This window comes from Mytilus californianus, unplaced genomic scaffold (assembly GCF_021869535.1).
Source record: "Mytilus californianus isolate M0D057914Y unplaced genomic scaffold, xbMytCali1.0.p SCAF_4, whole genome shotgun sequence".
In the NCBI taxonomy this organism is placed as follows: domain Eukaryota; kingdom Metazoa; phylum Mollusca; class Bivalvia; order Mytilida; family Mytilidae; genus Mytilus; species Mytilus californianus.
This window is the reverse complement of record NW_026262690.1, coordinates 28,049,616-28,077,595: the sequence shown is the minus strand read 5'-3', so window position 1 is coordinate 28,077,595 and position 27,980 is coordinate 28,049,616. Positions and strand designations below refer to the sequence as shown.

The window sequence follows — 27,980 nt, the reverse complement described above, 5'->3', positions numbered from 1 at the left end:
AAAAGTTTTGTCTTGCATTAGGCCCCCTATGGACCCCTGGCAGAGTTGTTTCAAGTGTTCTGCACTCTCCTTTTATCAGGTTTATGGTATCAATTCCAACTGGACTTGGTTGCATATTTATACACTCCGTACAGCCAAATGAACCCCACTTATAGGCATGGGACTTGCTGTTTGATAAAGTCTGGTAAAGAGTACGTACCGGTACATCACGCGATGCCAAACAAACACCCCCTTCGACAAAGGATTTTCTGCGCACGGGAGAAGTTTATGTGACCATGCATATTTTATTGTGTGTCTTTTTATGTTGTAATGTTACACCACTGTTTCAGGTTAGGGTGATGGTTGGCGCCTGTTAAAACGTTTGAGCCCACTGCATTTTTATGCACCTGTCCTAAGTCAGGAGCCTGTTGTTCTGAACTTCAGTGGTTGTCGTTTGTTGGTGTGGTCTATAAGTGCTTCTCGTTTCTCGTTTTTTATATAGATTAGACCGTTGTTTTTTTCTGTTTGAATTGTTTTACACTAGTCATTTTGGAGCCTTGTATAGCTTGCTGTTCGGTGTGAGCCAAGGTTCCGTGTTGAAGAGGCCGTAATTTGACCTATAATTGTTTACTTTTTACACAATGTGACTTGGATGGATAGTTGTCTCATTGGCACTCATACCACATCTTCTTAATTATATATATTTATATCCAGGTCTATTTGTATGCAAAACAAAAAAATACGTTGTAATTATAATTGATATCGTGATTTTCATCTTTAAATTTTAAGTGCTATGTTGTTTTACTCCCTCTCTCACCTGTCTTAATTGACTATAAACAAAATGTGTAAGTTTGCCTGCCGAAATTCAAGATGGAGAGCTTTTGATTAGCCACACACTGACACAGAGTGACACAAAGTTCTCGTCATTTGATCGAATCTTCTGGTTAAAAATGTTATTCTCTGTATTCAAATTAAGACAGGTCCTGATCAAAACAAAATTATGTGACAGAATCATGACCATATGTAAAATGCTTTTGTGCAGATTAGCTTATCTTAAAGTAAAATGAACCGCCTCGTGGTAGCGTGTTCGCTTCGAGTGCGGTAGGGTCATGGGTTCGAACCCCAGCCGGGTCAAACCAAAGACTTTAAAATTGGTATTTGCTGCTTTCCCCCTAAGCACGCGGCATTAAGGAGTAAGAGCAAAGACTGGTCGGCTCGGAGTCAGAATAATGTGTTTGGGTAAGGTGACATGTTTTTCTGCGGACTGGTACCTTGTGAACTAGCACGTTAAAAATCCAGCTGAGCGTGTCGGTCTAGTACACAGTAGGGTATATATTCATATTACATTAACATGTTCTCGTCCTGAATATGCATATTAATTTGCCGCTAGACGTTAAGCAACAATCCATCATCATCATCATTAAAGTAAAATGTCTTAAAACTTTATATATGTAGGGGGTTGCCAAAAATGCATGGATATATTATAATTGGGTGAACAATGACGTCTGGCTCACATTAATCAATATACATGTCGGTAGGAAGAGGAGCACAGTTGGTTATAATAGGAATGCAAAGTGTCTGTTAATAACCACGTACATCTAACTTCACAAATATGTTGTCAGTAAAGAAACCAAGCAGCATTTTCACAGTTCTTGCCTAATTTTTACATCATATAAAAATATGGTGATGTGGTATGATTGCCAAGGAGACAAATTTTCACCAGAGACCAAATGACGTAGATGCTAGCGGCCTTCAACAGATTTTTTCAAAGTATAATTTGTCCGTTTCTAAAACAATATATTTGTGACTACCTTGGTAGTTATTATGAAACAAAATTAGAATATATAGTTTTTATATCAATAATGAGGAATGCTTGTGTAAACTATATACATTTTTGTACTCAATGCTATGGAGTACACACTACTAGTATATATTGTATTGTCTTTATCTTCTCTGTTTTTTCATGGGTCAAAAGTTAGGCGAGGCAGTGTCTCAATAGAATCTACACCACTGTCCATATCGCCCTTAACGATGATGAATCAGGATTTCTTTGATAAAATGTGTATGTTGTATGGCAAAACATATATCAAATTGATCACCCAGAAAAATTAAGTCAGATCGTATATTATTTTGCAGGATTGAACGATTTAAAATGGCACAAAGGAGTTTCTCTACATCGACATGTCAAGCGGAGTCATCACATAGACGTCCTTTAACCTTAAAACTTTCAAATTGTAAGCAAAAAAGCGAAGATGATTATCATGCTCATTCCAAACCATACAGCGATGAGTCAGACAGGCTTCGCCGAGTACAGAGTTTTAAGTATAACAGGAAATCAAGCAGGTATACAAGTTTATTATAAATAAGAAGATGTGGTATGAGTGCCAATGAGACAACTCTCCATCCAAGTCACAATGTATAAAAAGTTAACAAAGTAAATTGTCTCCCTCGTATTAACCAATCAAAATCTGGCATTTTGACATGAAGTATAATAATTATAGTTGTGTTATATTATGCTAGTAAAGGACATAATGTTTTCTTGTCTGTGCGTCCACCCAGTAATCCGTTCGCCTCTTATCAGGTTAAAATTTTTTGTTAAAGTAGTTAACCATATTATTATGGTCACAACATAGTACACATATGAATAAAAAGAGATGTGGGATATACGTCAACGACAGCAATCTCACGACAAAAAATACAAAAGACACCATAATCAATATGTTGGGAACTTTTTAAGATATATATTTCTAAAATAATAATTAGGGTTTTAAAACCAAGTTAAGGTTTTGGTAAAAGGTATTTTACCATGAAGTGTTGGTTATATGAACTTGCAATACTTAATACATATGGTCATTGTGATGTGAACTATTTAAATATATGACAAATTAGGGTTTTTACCCTGTTTATGCGGTTTACTAGACATGGCAATTTATCAGAGCGAGTGTGACATGGTGTCCTTTGGACACATATTCTTGTTTTGTTAATCGGATTTCCAAAAGAAAATATCGGTTTTTAATTTGGTGATGTACGGCAGGCGGCGTCTGCAATAACTTGAAAGCGCTTTGATGAAATCTTTTCAAATTGATTAAATGAAGGTTAAGTTCGATTTTCACGATATCAGCACTTATCGTTGTTGAGTTGTAGACCTTTAAGTAGCGAAAAGTCATAATTAGATCGTTGTCCGTGCAATAACTTTAAAATGCTTTGACGAAATCTTTTCAAATACTTAGATTGATTTTGGCCTTTTCATTTCTGAACCCTACAAAAACTCATTTATTTTTTATACGACCGCAAAAATTTGTTTTGGGTTCGTATAATGCTATGATGTTGTCGTCGTCGTCGTCCGAAGACAAATTTGGTTTCCGGACTATAACTTTAGTTAAAGTGAAGGTTCAAGTGAAGGTGAAGAAGGTTCAATACCACAACAGGAAGGTTGGGATTGATTTTGGGGATTATGGTACGGACAGTTTAGGAATTAGGGGCCCAAAAGAGGCCAAAAACAAGCTTTTTTGTAGTTTCCGGACAATAACTTGTGTGTAAGTGTATGGATCTCTCTGAAATTGTACCACAAGGTTCCATATCACAAAGAGAAGGCTGGGGTTGAGTATGGGGATAATTGCCCCAAACATGCAGGAATTAGGGGAAAAAAACGGCCAAAATACAAACATTTTTCTAGTTTCCAGACAATAACTTGTGTTTGAGTGTATGAATATCTCTAAAATTGTACTACAAGGTTCCATACCACAAAGGGAAGGCTGGGACTGTGTTTGGGGGTAATAACTTCAAGGGGGGGTGTCCCAATAATTTTTTTTATTTGGGGGGTTTCAAATTTTTTTTCTTCAAAATTTTTGAAATTTCAAATTTTTTGAAAAGTTTCAAGAAGAAATCTTCTATTGCACAGTATTGCGCAATAGATTTTTAAGATCTTTGACCACATTTATTTTGTGTCAGAACCTACATTATGTCAAGAATTTGATCACAATCCAAATTCAGACAGTATCAAGCTTGAATAATGTGTCCAAATTTGCCCCAACTGTACAGTGTTCAACCTCTGCGGTCGTATCAGGCTGCGCTCAGCGAAGCATTTTATTTTACTCGATCCTGTTTGGGGGTTTGCAAATTTCATTTTCATGCAGGAAAATCAGGTTGCTGTCAATTTGACAGCCTCTTGTTTTGTTTTTTTAAATTTTAACTAAGAAGCAAAAGGATAAAAAATAGAGGATTTACAAAATACTTATATGTCCGACACCATTAGAAAACTCTTAATAGGAGTGATTGCCCTTATATGATGATTTTCAAGTAATTTTTTCGGATTTTGACTAATATCTCGACAATGACATTGACAGAGTAGAAACTGTTAACAACAGACTGATTAGCAATACAAATCTATAAGTGTGTTGAATGGCTGAAACTATTGAATGACTCATAATACAATTGACCTTAAATCTATAATAATTATCTAGTGTTTGCCTATCATCTCGAAAAGAATGTAAACAGCAAAAAAGACCAGCACAATATCTACAAAAATGCTTATATGGCTATAACAATTGGATTAGGGGTAAAGTTAGGCTGAGGCAAACATGCTCAGATTGTCAAGATATACATACTTTGTAAATTCCATCAACTTATCAAATGACTCCTTATAGGAGTTATTGCCCTTGAATTACAACTTTTGACTATTTTATGAATGTATGCCCAATATCTCGAAAACTATGATAGAAGAGTAAAACCTGTAAATAGCAAATAATTATCAGCATAAGAAGATCTTTAAAATGTCCGAATAATCGAAACCATTGGATGACTCCTAATAGCAGGCATAGCCCTTAAATGACAGTTTAGACCAATTTTCGAATTTTTGCATAGCATCTCGAAAACTGATATATATATATATGAGTTGAAACTGGAAACAGAAAAAAATGATCAGCAGTAGAAGATGAACAGAAATGCTAGTATAACCGAAACCATTTGACGACTCCTTATCGAAGACCTCCTTGAATAACGAATTTTCAAGCTTTTGCTTTTTATCTTGAAAATTATAATAGAGAGATAGGTCGTGTAAATAGCACAATGATCAAAAATACAGTATATACTAGCCAACAAAAGAAACGGTACAAGGCAATATATTTTCCATATATAATGAAATTGGATACACTGTACCAAGGTAAATAATTGCCCAATTGGTCTAATATTTACAGAGTGTTATTTCTTATCAAAACCATTGATTTAAGGCAAATACGCGAAATTTTTGTTGTTGCTATTTTTGTTATTTCAAAAATCGTATTTTCACCCAAAAATTCAAAAATCGATATTAGAACTTATAACTTTAAACTTAAACATGGGCGGCTTAAAATTTTGAATGCCTTTGCAGATATTTGAATACTTAATTCTCATCTTCGAAATTCAGTGCCGACTTTTGTCATCATTTTCCGCAAAATAAATTTGACCCCTGTGTTCAATAACACGGTATTATCTCACTTTCCAATTTGGTCAGATTCTTTTAATTGAAGCATATGAATGTTTTTATTGGATAGTTGAACAGTTTTTCCTATTTATCATATTTTATGATAAATTGTAGTTCAAACTTGTGTATCGTTACTTTTGTTGACTTGTATATATGTTTGACAGGTGAGCATTTCAAGCTGATAGGAGCCTCATATTGTTTTATCAAATTAGGATAGCCACCTAGCATTTTCATCATGTATCCGACCTCTTCTTATTTTCATATGAGTCGGAGTTCCTTCAGACACTTGTCAAGAACAAGAAGATCAAAGAAGCCAGATCATTTTATTTCACATTCAGATATATTAATGATGTTCTTTCCATTAAAAATCCAGACTTTCCTGATTGGGTTCCATTAATATATCCTCCAGAACTAGAAATTAAAGAAACAACAGACACGGCTTCTTCCGCCTCATTTTTAGACTTATACCTCGAATTTGACATAAGCGGTCATTTCAGTACCATAATCTATGACAAACGAGGCGATTTTAATTTTGAAATTATCAATTTCCCCCCACCTTAGTAGCAATATACAAACTTCACCTGTATATGGGATATACATTTCCCAACTCATTCGGTATTCAAAAGCTTGCAGCTGCTACCCAGACTTTATAAAACGTCACCAGTGTCTGAGCAGAAAGTTGATGAACCAAGGTTATGTCAAAGAACGTCTCGTCCCTTTCCTAAAAAAATTAATCGGAAGATACTAAGACCTTGTTGATAAATATTCCGTATCAACTTCACAAATAATACATGATGGGCTTGAAGTATAGATTCTGGGTACTGACGTTGTTTATTATCTTAATTACGTGTTAAAGTGTTCTTTTATTTGTCTTTGTAAATTATTAATCTTTACTTGTAGTCCATTTTTGGTAATATCCTTTTGTCGTGGCTCGGTACTTATGCATCCCGCCAATGTGTTTTAGTGCTGTTGTAATTTTTTTATATTCTTGTCTTTCATTTATGCATATGTGCTATGTCTATATGCCATTTTGTTTTTCTTTGTTGACATATTTGTTTGTTTTTTTTATAGTGATTAAGATTATAACACAATGTTGACTGCTGTACCCCTATTTTTGACATTTTTACCTATTATGTCTGTTTATTTTGTTCACACATTGTAGTCAATATAATGGAATTTTATGCGACTGTTATACAAGTGAGAGGTTTAGCTAGCTTTAAAACCAGGTTTAATCCACCATGTTCTACATAAGGAAATGCCTGTACCAAGTCAGGAATATGACAGTTGTTTTCCATTCGTTTGATGTGTTTGAGCTTTTGATTTTGCCATTTTATAAGGGTCTTTCTGATTTGAATTTTCCTTTGAGTTCGGTATTTTTGTTATTTTACTTTTTGTTACTAAAAACGTCAAGTTAGTTATCTTATTTTATTTTTTAAATTTCAGGAGATCAAAAGTAATGTATCGGGTAAGTTTACCTTTAATTAAGGACTCAATGATATCCTTTTTTATTTATTTTACACCTTCATTGTACTTGATGTGTATAATTGTAAATAAAGTAATACGTTGGATGATCACCCAAACCATGTTAAATTTCCATCTACTAAAAAAGAAAACAAAGAGGTGATTATAGCTGAAATAACTATAAACATACATGCCGGAATCAGGAGATTTTATGATTGATCATCTTCCGAAGTCTTTTTGATAACGTAAATTGGTTGGTCATTGTATGAATTGTATCACTACACATACACCTATCTGATCAAAAGCTGGAATTTCACAATGTGCTGTTAGATTTGTTTGGCGCAGTGTGGACACTACACGTGGACAAACAAATCTAACGCAGAATAATGAATGATCTTATTTCAATCAGATTTCAAATATATGTATCTACACTCACATGTGTAAAGGTTTCAGAAAATAATATTAATAAGACCAATACCGTGTATGGACCTCGTGTCTCTGTGTTAAATTGACAATATTGTCACAGAAGGAAACATCCGTATGTATTTTCATAACACACAATCCATAAACGAAGAACAGAAACGAGTTTATTTCATAGAGAGATATGTACAACGAATGACTCGGCAGTGTTTATTTTTTCATTCATTTTCATTGATCCTTTTGAAATTTTAACACACGATCGTTAGAGTACACACTCTTATGTTCAAAATTTGACAAAACACGAAGCTCAGATGGTGGTATTTTATTTGTCGAATTTGGAACGCCATCTTCTATCAACACTGGGATTATTCATTTCAATTTTTTTCTAATAATGAAAATTTTAATCAGTCATTTGCAACCACATATGATGCAAGTCGTGGGTTTACCAATCTCAAGGATAAAAGGGGTTTAAAAAAATAATATACATTCTAACTTTTTACTTTTTTTTTTAACTTGTTTTGATTTATTTCGATTTATTCTTGTTGTGATTTGTTACGTACTCTAGTTTTAGATCACTATGGGCCATGCGAAATATTACCATCACTCATATCGTCGTTGTCGTTGTAAACGTTTTCAAAAGGTTTCTCCTCTGAAACTTTTTTTCTAATTCAACCAAACTGGGACTGAATTATCAATAAGCTGCATGTAATAAAGTTGGAGATTTTGAGTTCCTGATAATTAAACAACTTTGGTACCTTGGCAAAAATGGAGCATACGGGTAAAATGTATGGGAATAAACGTCTTTATCTGTCGTTTTAGGTCAGAGGCAAGTCAATGATTAAAGTAAAACTCTCCCCAGTCACGCCTCCTGAAGGTTAGTTGATTATAATGTTGTAAAATTTAGTTCGCTGCAAAACAGTATAAATAGATATATAAAGACCATTATATCTGTATTATTCAATGGTCTATACTGCTTAATGTAATCACCGAAGTTGTGGCTTGCAATAAAACTGTTAGATATATATGAGTCTAAAAGATTGTGTAACAATACCGATAAATAGATGGAAAACAAAACACTAAAAAGTGTTGAATATCATCGCACAAAGATGGAAAAACTGAACAGATGATATAAATTATACAATAATTGCAAATATTTCGGCTTAACAAATGGCCTTCCTCAGTGTTAAAAGTTTTAACAATACTGATATATACTGTATAAGGTGTAAACATAGATCAGTAATAATACAGGTAAGTTTTGGTCGATTGATTTGCTGGAGTGCTCCATCGAAAAACCGCTTTCCTGGTATCGATTCATTGATGACGTTGACATGAAATGGGACAAGGGAGACCAAGAATTACAAACTTTTATAACAAATGCTAACAATCAACACCCTACCATCAAATTCACCCATGAAACATCTAATTCCACCATAAACTTCCTTGATACATCTAGCACCCTCTCTGTAGGTATAATAAACACAGATATATACTCTAAACCTACAGATACTACTCAATACTTGTCGCCTGAAAGTTGCCATCCTCCACACTGCACGAAGAGCATTCCATACAGCCAAGCTCTCAGAATAAGGCGAATCTGCTCCTCTGAAGACACTGCAAAACAACGTCTGGGGCAGCTCAAAGGACATTTGAAAAGAAGGGGATATAAACACAAAAACATCAAAAATAGTTTTCGAAAAACGGAATCCATCCCCAGAAGCAGTCTGCTAACTTACAAAGAAAAACAGAAAAGTAAAAGAATCCCATGTGTGCTCACCTACCATCCATGCCTGAGAAATAGTTTCGAGACCATTCGTGATCATTGGACGGCAATCGAGAAACATTCTAAGTTATCCAAAATCTTTCCTGAGCCTCCCATGATTGCCTTCAAACTACCTAACAGCCTGAGAAATATACTTGTCCGTGCTGACCTTTCCAAACCTAACCATACTGTAGGTAATTGCCAGCCTTGTGGGGATAAGCGCTGCAAATGTTGCAACCAATTGCAGCATTCATCAACATTTCACAGTAAGACCACAGAAAAGACATACAAGATCTTCTGCAATGTCAACTGCAAAAGCTCAAACGTGATTTACGTTCTTGAGTGTCCTATATGTGGTCTCCAATATGTTGGTGAATCTATGCAGCCATTTCACAAACGCCTTAATGGCCACAGGAGTGACCTCACAAAAAAACCGTATATTCCTGTCAGCCAACACTTCAGGTTACCAGATCACAATCTGAAAGATTTTGATCACATGAAGATCCTTGTGATCGAACAGGATTGTACATGGCAAAATAGGCAAAGAGAGAATCGGGAGAAGTTTTGGATAAAAACACTGGGTGTCCTCCATCCAGATGGAATCAATAGAAAGAAATAATTAAATTTACAGTCTAATGTTTATATTATGATATTCAGGATTTTGGATTAAAATCAATCGACCAAAACTTACCTGTATTATTACTGATCTATGTTTACATCTTATACATTATATATCAGTATTGTTAAAACTTTTAACACTGAGGAAGGCCATTTGTTGAGGCGAAATATTTGCAATTATTGTATATTTTATATCATCTGTTCAGTTTTTCCATCTTTGTGCGATGATATTCAACACTTTTTAGTGTTTTGTTTTCCATCTATTTATCGGTATTGTTACACAATCTTTTAGACTCATATAATTTTCCCTGTTTGTGTAGTATTGTCAATTGTGATGATCCAATACCTATTAAGTTTACTGGTTGGTAGATTCTTATAGACTCTATATTATATATATATATCTATATGATAACTGAACATTCTGTTTTTTTCAAAGAAACTAAAAATCGTGGATTGCCTGCATGAATTTATTGAAATGAAGCATCTTATTAAATACATTCCGAAGTAAACCTTATCCAACAGAGTTTGATATCTACATTGTATAATATTCGAGATAATACTATAGGAACGAATTTGTCGATTACCAGGAAAACTCGTGGATCGATATAAAAGAAATAGTTTAGATTGTACTAATTTTTCTTGCATTTACATATCTACTGTGACAGGTATACACTTTTTTTAAGTTTATTTCCATTGCGATTTGTATGTTCTTTTGAAAACATAATTCTAGGAACCGTTACGGGTAATATTCTCTGGATGTCTTTGACGTCACAAATACAAAATACTTAGTACCTTATTCTAATAAGATGTTCTTCAAACGCTAAAATACGAATATATTGTATTTCAGCTGATCGGTAACATTATGATTTGTTTGGGCTATTCCAATCATACTCCAAAGTTGCAAGGGCGGATTTAGGTGGTGGTGGTAGGGGGATGGGGGCCCTTCTTTATGGAGCTTCATTTGTGGTTAATCCAGACTTTTTACCGGTTCCAGTACAAATTTTGTCTAGTTCGGTGGCCTGCGCCAACCCTTCCACTTTTTCATAATCCTGGATCCGCATCTGCGTTGTAACTATGCTTTTAATGAACGCGTTACCCGAGATCAACCGATGTAAACGACGTCATTGAACAATCTACTCGATCTGTGACGTCAGAACATAAGTACTATACGGGTAAATGCACGAATGCGAAAGTCGTCAAAACATTGAAGCATAAAAAGTCGAAAAGATGACACCGGTTGACTATATTTCTTAACAATTAAAGTCATGTGACTACCACATTGAGGCATATTGTGGGCCATTTTTTGTTCAACGACGAGTCGGTTTCCTTCAAAAAGTCGTATTAACTGAAACAAAAGCATGTTGTACGTTACATATAACAACTGCATGCATTTATTTATGGCCGTGTTGGACGAAGTCCAAAACCGACTTAAAGTATGGTGATGTCGGGCGGGCGCCGAAAAGTAGGTACCTAGTTTGTGAAATCAACTCCTCTTACAGTTTTCAACCCAGATCCCTGAAATTCACAGGAAGATTACACATATGTTGAAGTTGTGCACCTGCTATTATGGAATTGTTTGAGGAATTTATGGAATTTAATGTACAAAATAACCCGAAAAAATAGATGATATACAGCAACAAACGACAACCACTTAATTACAGGCTCCTGTGTTAGGACAGGCACATACATAAACTGGTTGGGTTAAACATGTCTGTGGTGGTCCAAGCCTCACGGACTTTTTTTTATTGAAAAGGTTTTGTACTATGACGCAAGTCTTAACTACGCTTTAATAACAACAAAGAAAATGAATACATTTAGTCTCCGAAATGCGGAAAAATAAATCATGTGAGTGAACAATTTGTTTGATGATCTGAAAATAGGGTTCTTTATTTCTATATCGTTTCATGACTGTTTCAAAGTCAAAACCACGAGAAAGGCAATATTGTATTTTAAGTATGTTAAATATCTTCTTAATTTCCTGTATTTGATATATAAGTCATAACCTCTGGAAAAGAAATATTGTATTTTAAGTATGTTAAATATCTTCTTAATTTATTATCTTTGATAGGTAAATAATTACTACAATAACCAATTAATTAAATTCTTATTGCACTTCAGGAATCAATGCAGACTTCGAACTTCATCTTGAAGGTACAAAGGGAACTCCCTGTGTAACACCGAACAAGTATGAAAAGTCATTCAAGTTTTTTGTGGACCCGGACAATTTAAAAAATCGTCTATCAGCAGGTATTGTTGAGTCTCTGTCATAGTAAATACAATATTAGACTTTGCTGTTATTGTTTATATGTTCAATTATTAATGTTAAAAATGTTCTTGAGGAGTAGGGTTTTTTTTTCGTTTAGTTATCTTGTCTTCAACGAAAGTAATGAACAGTTATCAAGGTAAACGTTAGGTGATTAGATCCGCGTTTCAGATGTTATAAGCAGAAGGTCAACTAGATTTGATGTACGGAATTATATCGTTTGTAATGGAACATGTCTGTCTGGCTGGTATCATCTGATCTTGACTTATTTTCATGGTTCATCAGTCAATGTTAAGTCCCCGAAGGTTGGAACTTTTCTCAATTAACATTATCCATATATCAACTGTATTTGGTGTAGGGAATGATTTTAAGTTGTACATATCTGTCAGCTGTCAGTGTTCACCTGACCTTGACGTCACTTTTATGGTTCATTCGTCAATGTTAAGTTTTTCTGATTAATTCCTTTTCTCAGATACTGTAGGTAATTGCATATGGTCAGCTACATATTGGATATGCAATGATTGTAAGACACACATGTCTGTCTGGCAGGTATCATACGACTATGACATTATTTGCAAGGTTCATGGGTCAACGCAAATTTTTCTGATTAAGTCTGTTTCGCGGATACCATAGGCAACTACAATTGAGATATGTATGAATAATTGTAAGGCGTTCATCTCTGTCCAGCAGGGTTGTTCATCTGTTCTTGACCTCATTTACGTGCATCTTTGATGATGTTTTTGTGATACTTGTGGTAAAAACTTTTATCTTAATTTTCAAGGTTTTCTACTTAGAATATACCATGATCAAATTTTAGCGTATGCACTCTTGCTTATTTCAATATTTACTGAAAGTTACCTGCACAAAAGGGTTCAATAATTTGCAGTTTTTCATTCGACAAAAAAGTGTCTGCGGACATATATAAATATTGGAATTTTAATTAGACAAAAATCGAAATACGCAAAAATCTTGAAAAGCTTGACAATAACTTTTGATATGAACAAAACCCAATATTTCAACTCAGTTTTAAGTGAACACATATTTATATATCATATTTCAGATATCATTTTCAAAAAAAATATGAAAGAGGTGGAAAGAGTACCCGTTTTGGATCTGCTGGATATTGACAAGGCAAAGAGAATTGAGTGCAAAACGGTATGAAGTAAACAGTTACTGTAAATAAACGAACAATCAAGATATATATATTTAGTATTTTTATCAATAAGTTGATTCTATGACCAAAATATTTTACAAAAAAGTAAAGAGCAGATTTAATGCATATGGCAAAAAATAAAATAACAAAAGAAAAACAATGCATGAACAATTACAAAACATTTACGCGTTTTCGGTCTTTTCTATATTTTATGTTTATATTCATCTGAGATGGGATAAACGCCCATCCTAATATTTTGGTTGTTTTCTTTGCAGGTTGACCTCCAAGCATCCCCTCCAGAATGGTAAGCATGGCATTTACTTTTAATAGGTATAAGAAGATGTGGCATGAGTGCCAATGAGACAACTCTCCATCGAAGTCTTAATTTGTAAAAGTAAACCATTATCGGTCAAAGAACGGCCTTCAACAGGGAGCCTTGGCTCACACCGAACAGCAAGCTATAAAGGACCCTAAAAATGACTAGTGTAAAACCATTCAAACAGGAAAACCAACGGTCCAATCTATATAAAAAACGAGAAACGAGAAACACTTATGAACCACATCAACAAACGACAACCAATAGTGTAAAATCACAACATAGAAAGACACACTATAAAATATCAATTGAAATGGCTTAACTCAATCAAAAGACTTATTAACAAAAACCAGTGAACATACATTGAACGAATAAATGTGATCTATGACACAATGTAAATACAAAATTAATAAAACAAGGGGGTTAGATGTAAAACAATATCAGAAAGACAACCATAACCTTGGACAAAATACCGTCAAATAAAATAACGTACACAGGTAAATAAAAATAATTTTGTTCATTTATATTATTTGAATACAAACTACTTCTGAGTTTGTAATCAACGAAACGCGCAACCCTGTGCATTTTTGGAAAGTATAATTTTGTAATTGTAATACCAATTTGAAACATTTACGTGTTTCGTTTTGAAATTGGATTGATATGGTTCTATCAGTGTTATTATTGAATATAGTACTGTTCAGTGTACAATTCATAGAAAGCGTTAGCTATGTCGTCGTTATAACAATGACATTCAAATTATCTATGCGCGCCAAACTAAATCAGAACTAGTATACCGGTATAAATTACATTTATTCTTACTTTTGCACAAAAATGCTATAAACACAATCAATTACTGACTTCATATAATGAAAGGTTTCATGATTACATTTGGTTTGTAAACTAACCATCAGTTAGCATGTTTTTTTTGGTCACAAATAGTAATTTTATATTTGAATTTGAAAATAAATAAATGTGTTACATATTTGTTTTTCGTTCATTTTTTGTACATAAATTAGGCCGTTAGTTTTCTCGTTTGAATTGTTTTACATTGTCATTTCGGGGCCTTTTATAGCTGACTGTGCGGTATGGGCTTTGCTCATTGTTGAAGGCCGTACGGTGACCTATAGTTGTTAATTTCAGTGTCATTTGGTCTCTTGTGGAGAGTTGTCTCATTGGCAATCATACCACATCTTCTTTTTTTATACCCGATTATCCAACTGTAATGAAAACAACATACATTGTAAAACTTCCTTTTTAAAGGGCGATGCACATTTATGTATTTTATTAATGAATACTTTGAAAATTACATCTTTTTTGTCTCTTTACAAAACAAAAACATGGAAAAATATGTCCACTCAGCTGTTAGACACTCATTGTATAATGGTCATGACATTTAAAACAACGACCATAAGATTGCGCACGTAATGATATCGGGCTACTGTGTTGTTGATTCATTTCACCCTAAGTTATATTATATATTTTTCACCAGGAAATTCTCAGATCTTAGAACGTTTGACAACAGTGAAGGGTTTTTGTGTGACCAAGAACAAAGGTTTCAAGAGAGAAGAAAACTGTACATCCTTACTTCTTTACAAAAACTACTTAATACAGAATTGAAGGCGGATGATGTAAGCATGTCCTTTTACTTTGTTTGCTTCCTTCTGGAATATTTTAGGCTTATGTACGTTAACGTATTGGATTTTAATAATTATAATTTTGACTTCAAAGGACCTTCAAAGCGAAATATATCGTATACCAATAGTAAAAACATGTTTTCGACATTTTTAAACACGTGGAGCAATCCATGTATTTAAACCACTGCCGTGATGTCAGCCTATTCAATTACCGTGGTTTTTTTTTCTAGAATCAACGCTTCCTAAGTATGTCGCTGAAATGGACTCACCAAATTATATGCAATTGTTTCCTCAATTTCAATAAGTTTGAATTAGCTAATTTACTGATTTATGTTCACTAATGTAATTAATTTAAAAATGTACCTTTAACTTTTGTAATTTTCATATGCCTTCACTGGGAGTCGAACCTCTCCTTGACGTCTGTTATGTATGACTGACACCAACACATCGACGAAACCTCTCGGCTACCAATGGGTTGCATTAGAGATTTACAATAAGTGTATGACTCTGACCCGATTCCGACTACGAGTCATAATAGGACAAGTTAAAACACGGGGGCGATCTCAAAATAATGAAAATATTGTAAACATTGTACTTCAATCATTAAAGTATTAATCGAAAAAAAATTTGGCGACTGACAAAACTACCACAAACTATGACTTTAAGTTTGTAACGAAGATGGCTCCAAGGAATTTTCGTGACTTTATAGCATTTCAATTCGCACATAACATTTTCAAAGGAGACCCGGTATTCTCTAATGAGTAGTTTGAGCTTCGGACATTTTCTCTTTAAATGTTCCGGCTTTCTGGTTATCTGTTATCTGGTGTATGGCTGATGAATAATCCAATCTCTTCCTGTTGACGAAGACCAGGAGCCACCTACTGCTGTACAAGAAGTAAAGGAACCTGAACTTAAAAACGGATAAAGGGCCTGGCAATGGAGATATCAATTTAGACTATGCCACAGATAATGCTACAACCAGACGTGCATATAATATCAATGATGCTCCTGCAGATAACATCAATGATGCCCCAAACCCCCGAGAAAAAAACCTTTAATGCAATTGGTATCAAGTAATCATGAAATATATGAAAACATTATAACAAAACAGGTGCCCAAATTGTTTAAAAGCCGCGGCCGGAGATGATTTAGATTCATCTGAAAGTGATTAGACTGTTCTTGGTTCAATGATGTCGTTTTGCATATAAGTAAAACAAAAGTATTAAAACAACAAGTTTTATTTATTTATAATTATATATATCAAAAAGAAATTTCTCGACATATAAATCATATGCATTTAACCTCTTTAAAGCACGAGTTTTGTATTGTACATCGTGTATATGTGTTTAGTGTTTCTTGTTTTATAGAAGAAAGAATCAATCATACAGAAAACATAATGTCAGTTGCAAAATTACAATAAATTTATTTTGGCTGTACATTGTCAAATACTAGTAAAGTATTTTTTTCTATAGCCACAACCACCTACATGTACTATTCGTGTTCCTCTCACACACTTCTCCGTACCGTCGTTTCGATTCTTTCTGTCCTTTCTATTTCTATTGTTTCGTTTGCTGTTTTACTTTTAGTTTTGCTTCTGTTTGAAGAAACACTCTTTCAATTGATTTGTCAATATAAAATTCAATTAGCAATCATTTATGAACCTGTTGTTCAGTGGTTGTCGTTTGTTGATGTGGTTCTTAAGTGTTTATCGTTTCTCGTTTTTTATATAGATTAGACCGATGGTTTTCCTGTTTGTATTGTTTTCAATAGTCATTTTGGGGCCCTTTATAGCTTTCTGTTCGGTATGAGCCAAGGCTCCGTGTTGAAGGCCGTACTTTGACCTATAATTGTTTACGTTTTACACATTGTGACTTGGATGGAGAGTTGTCTGTCTCATTGGCACTCATACCACATCTTATTTCTATTTAATTTAAAATGTTTATCCTTCAAGCTTAAGACTATAAAACTATGCAGATGTGATATGATTGCCAATGAGACATCTAACCACCAGAGTTTAAATGAAGTGGTAGTAAGTAATTATAGGCCACCGTACAACCTTCAACATTGAGAAAACCAATACAGTATAGTCGGCTATAGTAGGCATCGACATGAAAAATAGCAAACAATTCACACGAGAAAACTAACGGCCTAATACATAACAATTTACGAAAAGCAATATGACAGAAATGAGCCAACGACAACCGCTGTACTACAGGCCCCTGACTTGTGACAGCACATAAAGAATGTGACAATACTATACACAGTGGAAACAAATAGCCCCAAAACAAAAACAAAAATAAAAAAAAGCTGAAGAAATTATAGTATTATCTAATCCCCTTAAATAATTCGTCAGTTATGAAAGGACCATTTAACTTGAAAAGGGATTTACATTTTTTTTTAATGTTTACGAACAAAAAATATCAGATACAAGATAAGATATTTTATTTCCAATTATGGGCCCCAAAGGGCATAAACATTACAACATCAATAATTTTTCATAATACAATACAAACAATGAGATAAAAAAAAAGTTAAACGAGAACTATTTAAGTTCTTAAAGAATACGTAGATAAAGAATCTATAGTATGTTTTTTTTTAAATACTAATGCATTTTATTGCAAGTGTGGTTGATATAGATAACAAACAAGCAGCCCAAAAAGAAAAAAAAGAAAAATAGATATCCATATATGTAAAGAACACAAAAAGTTGGATCAATTAAACATATAATAATTAGCCAAAAAGAAAGTAGAAATTAAGCATGTCCATGACTCATCATGTGTCAGCAGCAAATAGGAAAGCATTATGGTTTCCTAAAGGCAGCTGACACCAGGGGGCGATACCTTATGGGCCATAGGCATGGAAAATGTGTGTAAGCAAAAAATGGTTGTTGTGAAAGTTTTAAAATTCTGAACATATCTGTTAACGAGCGTAAGCGAAAAGGCCATTTTCTACTCTCTTCAGTAAAATGGAAAAAAAACCGTCAACGCAAAGATTGAGCACAGTAAAATTGATTAGCTTACACATTATTTTGAAGTCACCCCTACAGCTTACCTGTATGATTTGTAATCCTACCCGCACTCGGACTCCTAGTCCGACAGTTATTGTAAATCTCTATTAGAGACTATTTAGATATCTATTTTATATATACCAATGAACATATGATACACATTGGTAAAACGGACACACAGGGCTTGTACCTTTATATATACATGATAGACAATCGTATAGTATAAGTTGGTAGCCGCGAGGTATAGATGAATGCGTTGTAAAGTGAAGTTAGAAGTAGAAATTTTCGGTTAAGGTTCGAATCCCAGTTTTCTCTTTGTTGTCCCTTTCCTTTAGCTTTTCCATATTTCTTTTTTTGTACGTTATTGTGGATATTTTTGTAATAATAGCGGGTTTTCTTATATTGTTATATTTTTCCTTTCATTAATATTAAGGGCATGCAAACGTGAATGGTTTGTTTAAACTACTGTAAGATAATTTTATGACAGCTGCTTTAAAATAGTATTTAATTGCCTGGACACTTAATATATATAGGCCATTTTTAGAAGGACTTTCAATATCACAGCGTCAATTGTGCAGTTTTAGAATCTTTTTGAACCGACTCAAAGATGATTGATAACTACGATTTTGAAAGATCATGTAATTATTTGTAGATGATTTCTATAGAGAAGAAATGTCTTAGTATTTTCAAATTATTGTAATGTCATTCATTTTACTTGGATTTAATACATTTGGTGATTTTATTTCATACATCAGCAACGGAATATAGTGAAATATTTTTGAGCGAAAAATTTAGGTTAATTTTATATTCTACAGATGAGAGGTTAGAATATCATTTATTTCAAAAATAACTTACTAATACAAACACAAATACAGTAATTCAGTAATGAACATACGTGCGTTAATGTAAAGACAGACATGTTATGTTATATTGGGATTTCTCTAACTGATTAATTGTGAACTTTGATTTATTAACGCATCGTTGAACATGATAACATGGTTATTTAAACTCACTTACGACACTTTTTAAGAAAAGTGTTTAATTTTGAAAAGACATCAGAACAATAGCTTAAATTAGAGACACAATGGATAAGCGTTGGTTCATGAAAAATAAACCATTCGTCCTCCGGGCTCTTTTTTTTTTAATAATACAAAATTATTATGAATTTACTTGAACTAAATTTATCATGAACGAGAAATGAAAGAACAATCGTTTTGTCAATACAAGAAAAAAGATTGTAAAATGATTAACCTCATAGTTATAGTTTTGATGAATGAATAAATAAATGTTATATACTCTATTTTACAAAACAGAAAAAATGCATTGCTGAAAAAAAAACATGATATTTATCTCAATACAGAAGTTTATCGTTAATCTTACAGGTTCCACACATTGCATTGATGGGGTCAGGTGGAGGATACAGAGCTATGGTAGCCATGTCCGGGATAATTAATGCCCTCTACAATACAAAAGTTCTTGATTGCATCTTATATACTGCTGTCTTGTCTGGCTCTTCATGGTAAGACGTCAATCTCACGAATGATCATCTTAAGAAATATGTATATTATAACAGGTAAAGCATAATACACAAACTGTGTTTCAGAGGTGAAGATTTCTTAATAATGCATGTATAATATGTGTTAGAAAGTCATTTCAGGGCAATATCGTCCTATATTTACAGAAGGCTTATCTTTTATTGGCTGAAAGACAATTATTGGATTCCGTCATATGCCTTCATTGCGTATGAAAGCAACCCAAGATTATAGAATTATTAGCTCCACCAACTTATTAATCAAAACTATTTTTTGCATTTTTCGTGCTCTTCGTCCAAACGATTATGTTTTAAAAAAATCTCAAATTTTATTCATTTGAAAAAAAGAAGTTGACAATATTTCAGATAAAAACGGATAATTGAATAATTGAATGTGACCTACCGAATAAAACTTATCACCCGCTTTGCACTTATCTGAGCATTATGACGGGTGCCACATGTGGAGCAGAATTTGTTTACTCATCCGGAGCATCTTAGATCAACCATGGTTTTTGAGGGATTCGTGTTGATCAGTCTTTAGTGTTCTGTGGTGTGTTTTGTAGACTGTTTGTCGTTTGGTCGTTTTTATTTTTGCCATGGCATTGCCAGTTTGTTTTCGAATTCGAATATACCTTTGGTATCTTCCATCTCTCTGATAAATATGTAGCAATAATTATTGTCTTTTGATATAAGTGATTAGGGTACACCAATAATTGAAAGTTGATAAATATTTTACGAGCTATTTACTTTAAAATCAACATTTTCATAAGCCAATTTTATCTATATGAGTATTACAGTTGATTTCATATGGAATGATACTGCTTTCATCTTACTAGACAATTTCTGCCGAAGTTTTGTGTTAAAAGTTTTACCTTAGATTCAAAATGTGAAAAGCATAGTTATATTTGTTTGTTTCGAAAATCTGTAAATACGAATTGAATTTCTGTTTAAATTTTTTTTTAACTAATTGAAAGCAAGAGACCATCCCATTTTGAGCAAGAATTGCATCATACAAAATGTGACGTTCATTTGAACGTATGTCGTATAAGTAAAAAAACTCAATTCAATTCTATTATAAACAACCAGGTAAGAGTTTCGGTCATGTGAGCTATCATACCTCGATGATCATTTTCCTGTTACAATATCAGTTTAATGTTTTCAAGATGGAAAAAAACATTTAATATGAAAATAAGGAAACTAATAGTCTTTTTAGGTCAAGAACTCTTAGAAAGAGTCAATTTTATTTCATGCTTGTATTTTCAAGCATTTTGTATAAATCGAGACAAGTATAACATAACGCATTGCTTGACTGATAAGATATGTCTGGATTTGTCGATTCACGAGAGAAATGTATTCCTGGTCTAAGTTTTTAGGATACATGAGTCTGGTTTCGTTTTGCAGATGCTGCATATATAGCAAGGGATGCCTACCTTGTAGACGCATCCAGTTCCTCAGGTTTTCATATATATCTTGATAGGTGTATTGAAACTGAATTTACGGAAATATAAACTTCGTAAAGTACTCATCACTTTAGGGACATTATTCTTATGAGGAGTCTATTTATTGAATCAAGCAAATTACCATTTTTGTAGATCTTTTTATTATGATAATTGTTAGAAAATTTTCATTTTTAAGCAATTAGTACTTGCATTTGAGCCAAATTCAATTAATGTTTAATTTTTAGCTATGTTGGTTGAGTGACGGATACAAAAATACCATTTGTATAAGTCTCTCCTAAATTATGCATAACTATCTTTTTTATAAAATAAAATAAGTGATACCCAGGTTTAATATGTATATCTGTATTTCATAGGTTAATTGCAACACTATATTCGCATCCTGAATGGCCAAACATTGATCCTAAGTATATTCAAAAACAGTTGAAAACTGATATATCTAAAAATCCGAAAAGCATATCGCAAATATTGCGGTATGGTTGGAATTTCTTTTATACGAAATGGGAAGGAAAGTCATGGAACTTTACAACGGATGTATTTGGACCAATGTTGGGAGGTGTGCTTATACCAAACGTAAGAATAGTAATGATAATATAAACATTGTTATGATACTAATATTAATTATAATGTCACTTGATTTATCAAAACCACATATATATTAATTTAATTTTATCAAACACCTGGAACTCTGTATGTAAAAGATTTTTTTTCATTGTATTGCATCAAGCAACGGGTTAAGAATCGCAAATTACACTGAATTTTTACATGTTAATGACACAAATTTATAGATGTAATTAAGTTGAAATCAACTAAATTTCACCAGCATAAATGGGAAACTCTCATTTTATTAGATGATATTAAAACGTTGATTTCAACTACTGTAATGATTAAAGGAAATTTTATCGATGTTTACTGATGCAGTCGTGTCAATATTTTCTTTCTTGATATGTGACTTGTATGAAATGTCTGGCGATATATATAATGGGTTTTAAAAAATCAATTTCTCGAATTAATTTCAATATTGTCAACAGTGTGTCCCATGTGAACTTTTTGGTTATGGCAGAAATTGATATCACGTAGTAATGTTTTGTTTCCCTTTCTTCTGCTTTTCATTACAACTTTATAATTGTTTGTGGAACTTCTTATGAACAGTGATTTACTGTTCATTATTAGCAAGATGATAAAGGAACAATACTATACCCTGGAACAATTATTGATACCAACATTTTTTACAGTTCAGTAATAAACAGTAAGACAGTAATATGTCAAACTTAACCTCTCGTAATAAAATAGATTTTTCTTCATATTTATTGTATATTACATGTTATGATGCGATGGCTAACCAGAATAAATATGTATTATATTCTATAATGGTAATAGAATTGATCACTAATCTGTTTTGGTCCCTTTATAGAGGTTAAATTGTAAATGGAGCGAACAGCAAGATAAATTAGCAGAGGGAATTGTTCCACTTCCATTATTGTCTGCCATTCATGCAAAAGACGAACAGAATACCAAAACATTTCATGGTATGTAGAAATAATATTCAATATCTGTGTATTTGAATGAAATATATACACAGTGCATGCTGTACTTGTTGCCAAAATGTCACAGAATCAGGGACTCGAATCCTATTGAAGGAAGAACTAAAATTTGCAGATCTCAAAATGTTTGTCTAAATTTCAGACGAAGTATATATAAAATGTATTGCCTATATGATAAACATGATATTGATGTGAATGCATGGTAAGTAAAATTATCATTCACAACAGAGAAAAAACAGCTGATCTGCAAGGTATACTATATATATATGCAACAATACATCATGAACTATGTAACCACTTTAGATACAGTTGACGAGAATATAGAATATACGAAAATCCCGCAGAGGGAATAACAAAAACAAGTTAATGCACATTTGCTGGTCTAACATTGCTAGACTAAATTTTAGACGAAGTATATAAAAATTGTGGTGTTTGTCCTGTATAACCTTTGAGAAAGGTATCTTGTGAAGTTGTCACATACTTAGACGTATAAATATATATATGCTTTAAGCTCTTTGAAAATTTTAAATCGCTAATCTTCTGGATTCGATGTAATTATGAAGAGAAAAATGCTTAATACATTGAAGAATGGAGACACTTTTATATACGATATTGACTTTACAGTACGGTTCAGAAGTTTATTTATGATATAAACATTTGCCTTTTGTTGAAGACCATGTAATTGACCTGCAGATATCTTTGTCGTTTGGTGACTCTCTCATCTCATCTTATTTCCTTCAAAATAGTATATTCTTTAATATTAAGATTGCTGTTAAAATACTATCCATTCATTTCAGATTCTGAGAAAGGAAAATTTCAGATTCTGAGAAAGTAAAATGTTCCATCCCATCAAGTTTGCATTTATAACTTGGAAATTTTACTAGCGTTTACGAGAAAATATATAATATAGGCCATTGATGTTTAGAAATTCAAAACGGAAGGTCCCTTAACAAATGACCAAATCAAAAGCTCAAACACATCAATCGAATTGAAAACAACTGTCGTATTCTTGACTTTGTACAGGCATTTTTTTTTTGCGTAAGTATTTATCCTTTTATTCAGAGACCATGTATTGATTTTGTGGCATCGTTACCATTACTTCAATAGTATTAGATGTTTAATAATCTCATTAGGATAAGGTATCAGACAAAGTCTGTTTTATCAGCGGTATTCTCATATTTGATTGCCATATCGGAAAAAAATAAGAATATTATATGTTCTTTCTTATGGTGCTAAATGCGTGTATTCCTGGACGGTTTTGGGGGCAAAGATTGCATTCAGGCTATAAACACCCTTGCATGGCTAGCTTCATAGTTATCAATTTTCTATACATTTTTCTTCTTTTAGTCCAATAAGCACAACATTGTATACATCCTATCCATTAATATTTCAAGAAATCTATCAATGAAATATATACTCATATATTCAAATACAAAATGATGTGTATGGGTATAACCATACTTGTCAAGAATATTGAATAAACTGTGAATAAACTGTGCATGGTGTGTGGAACAATGCATTTGAATTTTGTATGATTATAGTCTCTAAATGCACACTGAATTCCGTACTACTTTTGTTCTATTATATTGTGATCATTTTTAACCAGAATGGGTAGAGTTTTCTCCATATGAAGTAAGCATTCCAAAATATGGAGCGGCAATTGACATGAAAAATTTTGGAAGCGAATTCGACAAAGGACTACTAACACAACGAATCGACGAAATTCCACTTTTTAAAATAATGGGTGAGTTAGGATCGTAAGACCATAGTCAAATTGTTATTCATAACATATTTGTTCACAAGCGTTCTTTCATATTATAACTTCTCAATAAAACAAAGTGATTAAACAAAAATAACGGGCACCGAAATGTTCTTTGTACTTATGCAATAAGTCATATAAAATAAATTAAATTGAACTTCAGGGAAACTTTACAAAGAGAATAATTTTTAATTAACTACCAGAACATTACTAAATTACAGGTCCAAAAAATAAGTAATGAATACATTAAGGATCTAGCTGATACTTTTCCTAGTATTTCTGTAACTTTATTATATTATGAGCTGATTACGTTTGTCATACACAATTATTATGCAATCTAGTTTGTCTCAGTTTGATTTTGGTACAAAGGTCGATCTTATCTGTAATTATTTATTTGTTAGCTATTAAATTCTCCATGCTTTCAGGTATATGTGGGAGTGCTTTTACATTGACTCATGAAGAGTTGGCGAACAAAGGTAGGCAACTTGATATGCTCATGATCATCAAAAAGAACATTTGTTCAAGCTCTCCCGAAGCGACCATTCATATAGGAAGTTACTATCACGTATAGTCTGTTTTTAATCTTTGAAATATGATCAGATTGGACAGTGACATTACATTTATGCTGAACAAATAGTTACATCCTAATCAGTACTTTTATTAACAATAAAAGGTTTTCACTATATGAGTATAATTGTTATATTATCAATATGTATTTCCACCTGTTGTTAAGTTTGTTTATGCGTCTAATTTATTAAATTTCACATTTTTCTTTGTTGTAGATTCTAGTGATTTTATGACCAAACAGACAAGTGTTAAATCAAACAGGCAACATTTATCTACCAAAAACAAAAAAGAAAAACATTTAGATAAAAAAGGGTCTGTCACCTTGGACGTGTTGGACGGTCCTCCCAGAGAACAGGATGATAATGATAAAGCTATCGATTCATCTGAAATTGATGTTCTCGAAAGTGGATGTGCTTCTTGTGTAGACTTTAAAGAATCGAATGTGAGTAACTTTACTGAAAATGAGGATGTATTTCATGACGGAAAAGAACAAAGAAAACCTCAACTTATAAGATCACAACCAAGTGAAGAAGAAATGGAAGATTTGTTTGAAAGAGTGTGCCAGATTCGCAAAGAAGGCGGTCTTATATTTGAAGAGGAAAGAACCAGAGATGAGAGAGTTGTTGGTGATATTTTTAAAGAAGGCATGGCAGAGGCAGATGAACTCGATGGTGTTGGCGACTACTGTAAAAAATTGTAAGTGATATAATCTTTTAAGTATGACGATTTGAAAGAATCGATTAGTTTCATTGGACCTCGAGTCGTGTTTGAACAAAGTCAATCGATCTGACAATACCGTTTTTGTGTAGTTTTGAAAACTCAAGATGATACGAATGCCACTTTATTTTATTTACACTGTCTTTTTATTTGTGGATAACTTTTTGCAAATTGAAAATTAATTGCATAAACATTATTTAAGTAATATCACTCAATAAATGATATACCTTCTACCACTTCATCGAGTGTTATACGATATTTCTCCCCTCGAGACATTTAAACTTCAAAATCTTAGCATGTTAAAATCTCAATTTAAAAATTTAACTATTGAGAGTGGGAAAAATCGTATTGCACGAGAATCGGTGGTGGAATCTTTTTTTTTTAAAGATTTTTAGACGATAATTTTGCAAACAATTATTTTTCTTTTTCAGCGATCAGCAAAAACATGTTTTTTTTATGGTCACCCGTCTTCGTGACGTCTAAGTAGCCAACTGAGAGCAAACGAACCACATTTTAATAATAATTAAATAAACAAACGGTCAGGGAAAGTATAAATCTGCTACGAATTAAAAAAAACGGGTCTTGAAAAGGAGTTTTTAAATATAACTAATGTGTTGCATATGTTACCTACATGACATATGAGCATTCGTGCATATTGGCATGATTTTCAATCAAGTTAAGAAACATATCGTCACAATTCTACCTGTGTATCCTAAAAATGTTTCCGAAAGTTTATAGGTTACTGAAATCTCAATGTTCAGTTCTTTTAAATGTTAATTTCTTATGATAATAAAACTAACATATAGAGTTTCTTTGCATTATGTCTCAGTTCCTACAGCTTTGAAGCGCGAGTCTGTACCTACCTCTTCATACATTTTTATGTTTTACTTAATATATTATATACACAAATACTTTTGACTTTGGATAAACGACACTTTTTAGGCACACATCAATGAGACAGCTTCTCAAAGACACAAATAACCAAATCACATCTATAGAGCAACATATAGTTTTCATAGACGTATTTGTTTACAATATTTTAAGCTTTAAATCGTTCCGAGTTTAAAACCTAGTTTCGAATGAATTAAACAGAAATGATAAAAGATCTTCCACCAATACAAAATAATCTTGATAAAATAAATCATTAAGATATGAAATAAAACAATCACAAGTACTTACTACCACTTCATTTTAACTCTGGTGGATGATTGTCTCATTTGCAATCATACCACATCTCCTCATTCATATCATGAAGAGGTTCTTTACTTAGGACAGGCATTTTAAATGTGGCAAGGTTAAACTCGTATAAGCTAACGTGGAACAACAGGGCCATCTGAGGTATTGTCATTACTTGATGTCCTCGTCCCGTCGTCATCTGTCGTCGTTGGTGTAAACTTTTTTCATCAAAATTCTTTGCTAAAACCACTTTATTATTTGAAAAAAAAACATTATGTGAATCTCTTGAGGTGTTAAGTTGGTGAAGTTTATCTGGGATTTTGATAAGTCAATTAAGAACAATACAACAAAATGTAAAACTGCGTCGCCATGGCAAAAGGGTCTAGTAACCGCTCTGCTCCGTTCGTCCACCAGAAATACCTTGGATAGAATACGTTCGTCAAAGTGTTTTTGGCTTCTATGGAAGGGAATGATTTTTATATTTGTTCTGCAGCTTAAAGGCAAGCGTGTAAGAACATTTTACATCCGCGATGCAGACACTTCGTGCCTACCGATAGTCTGAAATTTTAAAACACTTATTGTACAAGGAAAATGTTCGTAATACTTTACTTGACTTCTATGGAAGGAAATTATTTTATATTTGATCTGTACCTTGCTAATGATGAGTTATAATGTTCAATCGTTTACTTATGTCGTGCAACCATGTTTAAAATTTTACAACACTCATTGTACAACGAAAATGTTCGTCAAACTTTTCTTGACTTGAAAGATGTTAGGCAATGATCGATTATACCTCAGTATACATGTTCCCTCAATCAATTACATGCCGCGAGGGAGTTTCGGACACTTTTTTTGGCTTGTTTGTGTTAAAGCTTTTAAAAACACTAAGGCAGTACTAGTTACAGTAAAACTGACATAGGCTGAAATGAATAGCAGGTCAAAACCATTTTCAATAAAATATTAGAAAACATTAAACCGCCAATTTTGAAGATATTGTCCATGAAAAGTCCATTTTCCTCTTTTTTTGTTTGGATATTATCTTGAAAACAATAAAAGTTTAAACAGCTAAAGCGATCAGCAAGACAGTAATTGCAAATAAATCGACAGTATCGAAATTACCAGTGGATTCCTTATGTTATATTGCCTTCAATGAATTTT

The 27,980-nt window shown here is 32.9% G+C and overlaps 1 protein-coding gene across 1 annotated transcript in view; it reads left to right on the top strand.

Annotated features, from left to right (window-relative positions):
- The window catches only part of LOC127737849 (cytosolic phospholipase A2-like), a 44,345-nt gene that overhangs the window by 5,737 nt on the left and 10,628 nt on the right, over window positions 1-27,980 (top strand). Inside the window, exons 3-15 of the mRNA XM_052248794.1 lie at window positions 2,116-2,322; window positions 6,884-6,905; window positions 8,141-8,195; window positions 11,817-11,945; window positions 13,022-13,116; window positions 13,390-13,418; window positions 14,920-15,058; window positions 19,454-19,590; window positions 21,416-21,632; window positions 22,474-22,588; window positions 24,210-24,347; window positions 24,788-24,838; window positions 25,145-25,625. Of these exons, the coding sequence (XP_052104754.1) occupies window positions 2,132-2,322; window positions 6,884-6,905; window positions 8,141-8,195; window positions 11,817-11,945; window positions 13,022-13,116; window positions 13,390-13,418; window positions 14,920-15,058; window positions 19,454-19,590; window positions 21,416-21,632; window positions 22,474-22,588; window positions 24,210-24,347; window positions 24,788-24,838; window positions 25,145-25,625 (1,799 nt within the window). The 5' untranslated portion in view covers window positions 2,116-2,131. The remainder of the gene's footprint in view (window positions 1-2,115; window positions 2,323-6,883; window positions 6,906-8,140; window positions 8,196-11,816; window positions 11,946-13,021; window positions 13,117-13,389; window positions 13,419-14,919; window positions 15,059-19,453; window positions 19,591-21,415; window positions 21,633-22,473; window positions 22,589-24,209; window positions 24,348-24,787; window positions 24,839-25,144; window positions 25,626-27,980) is intronic.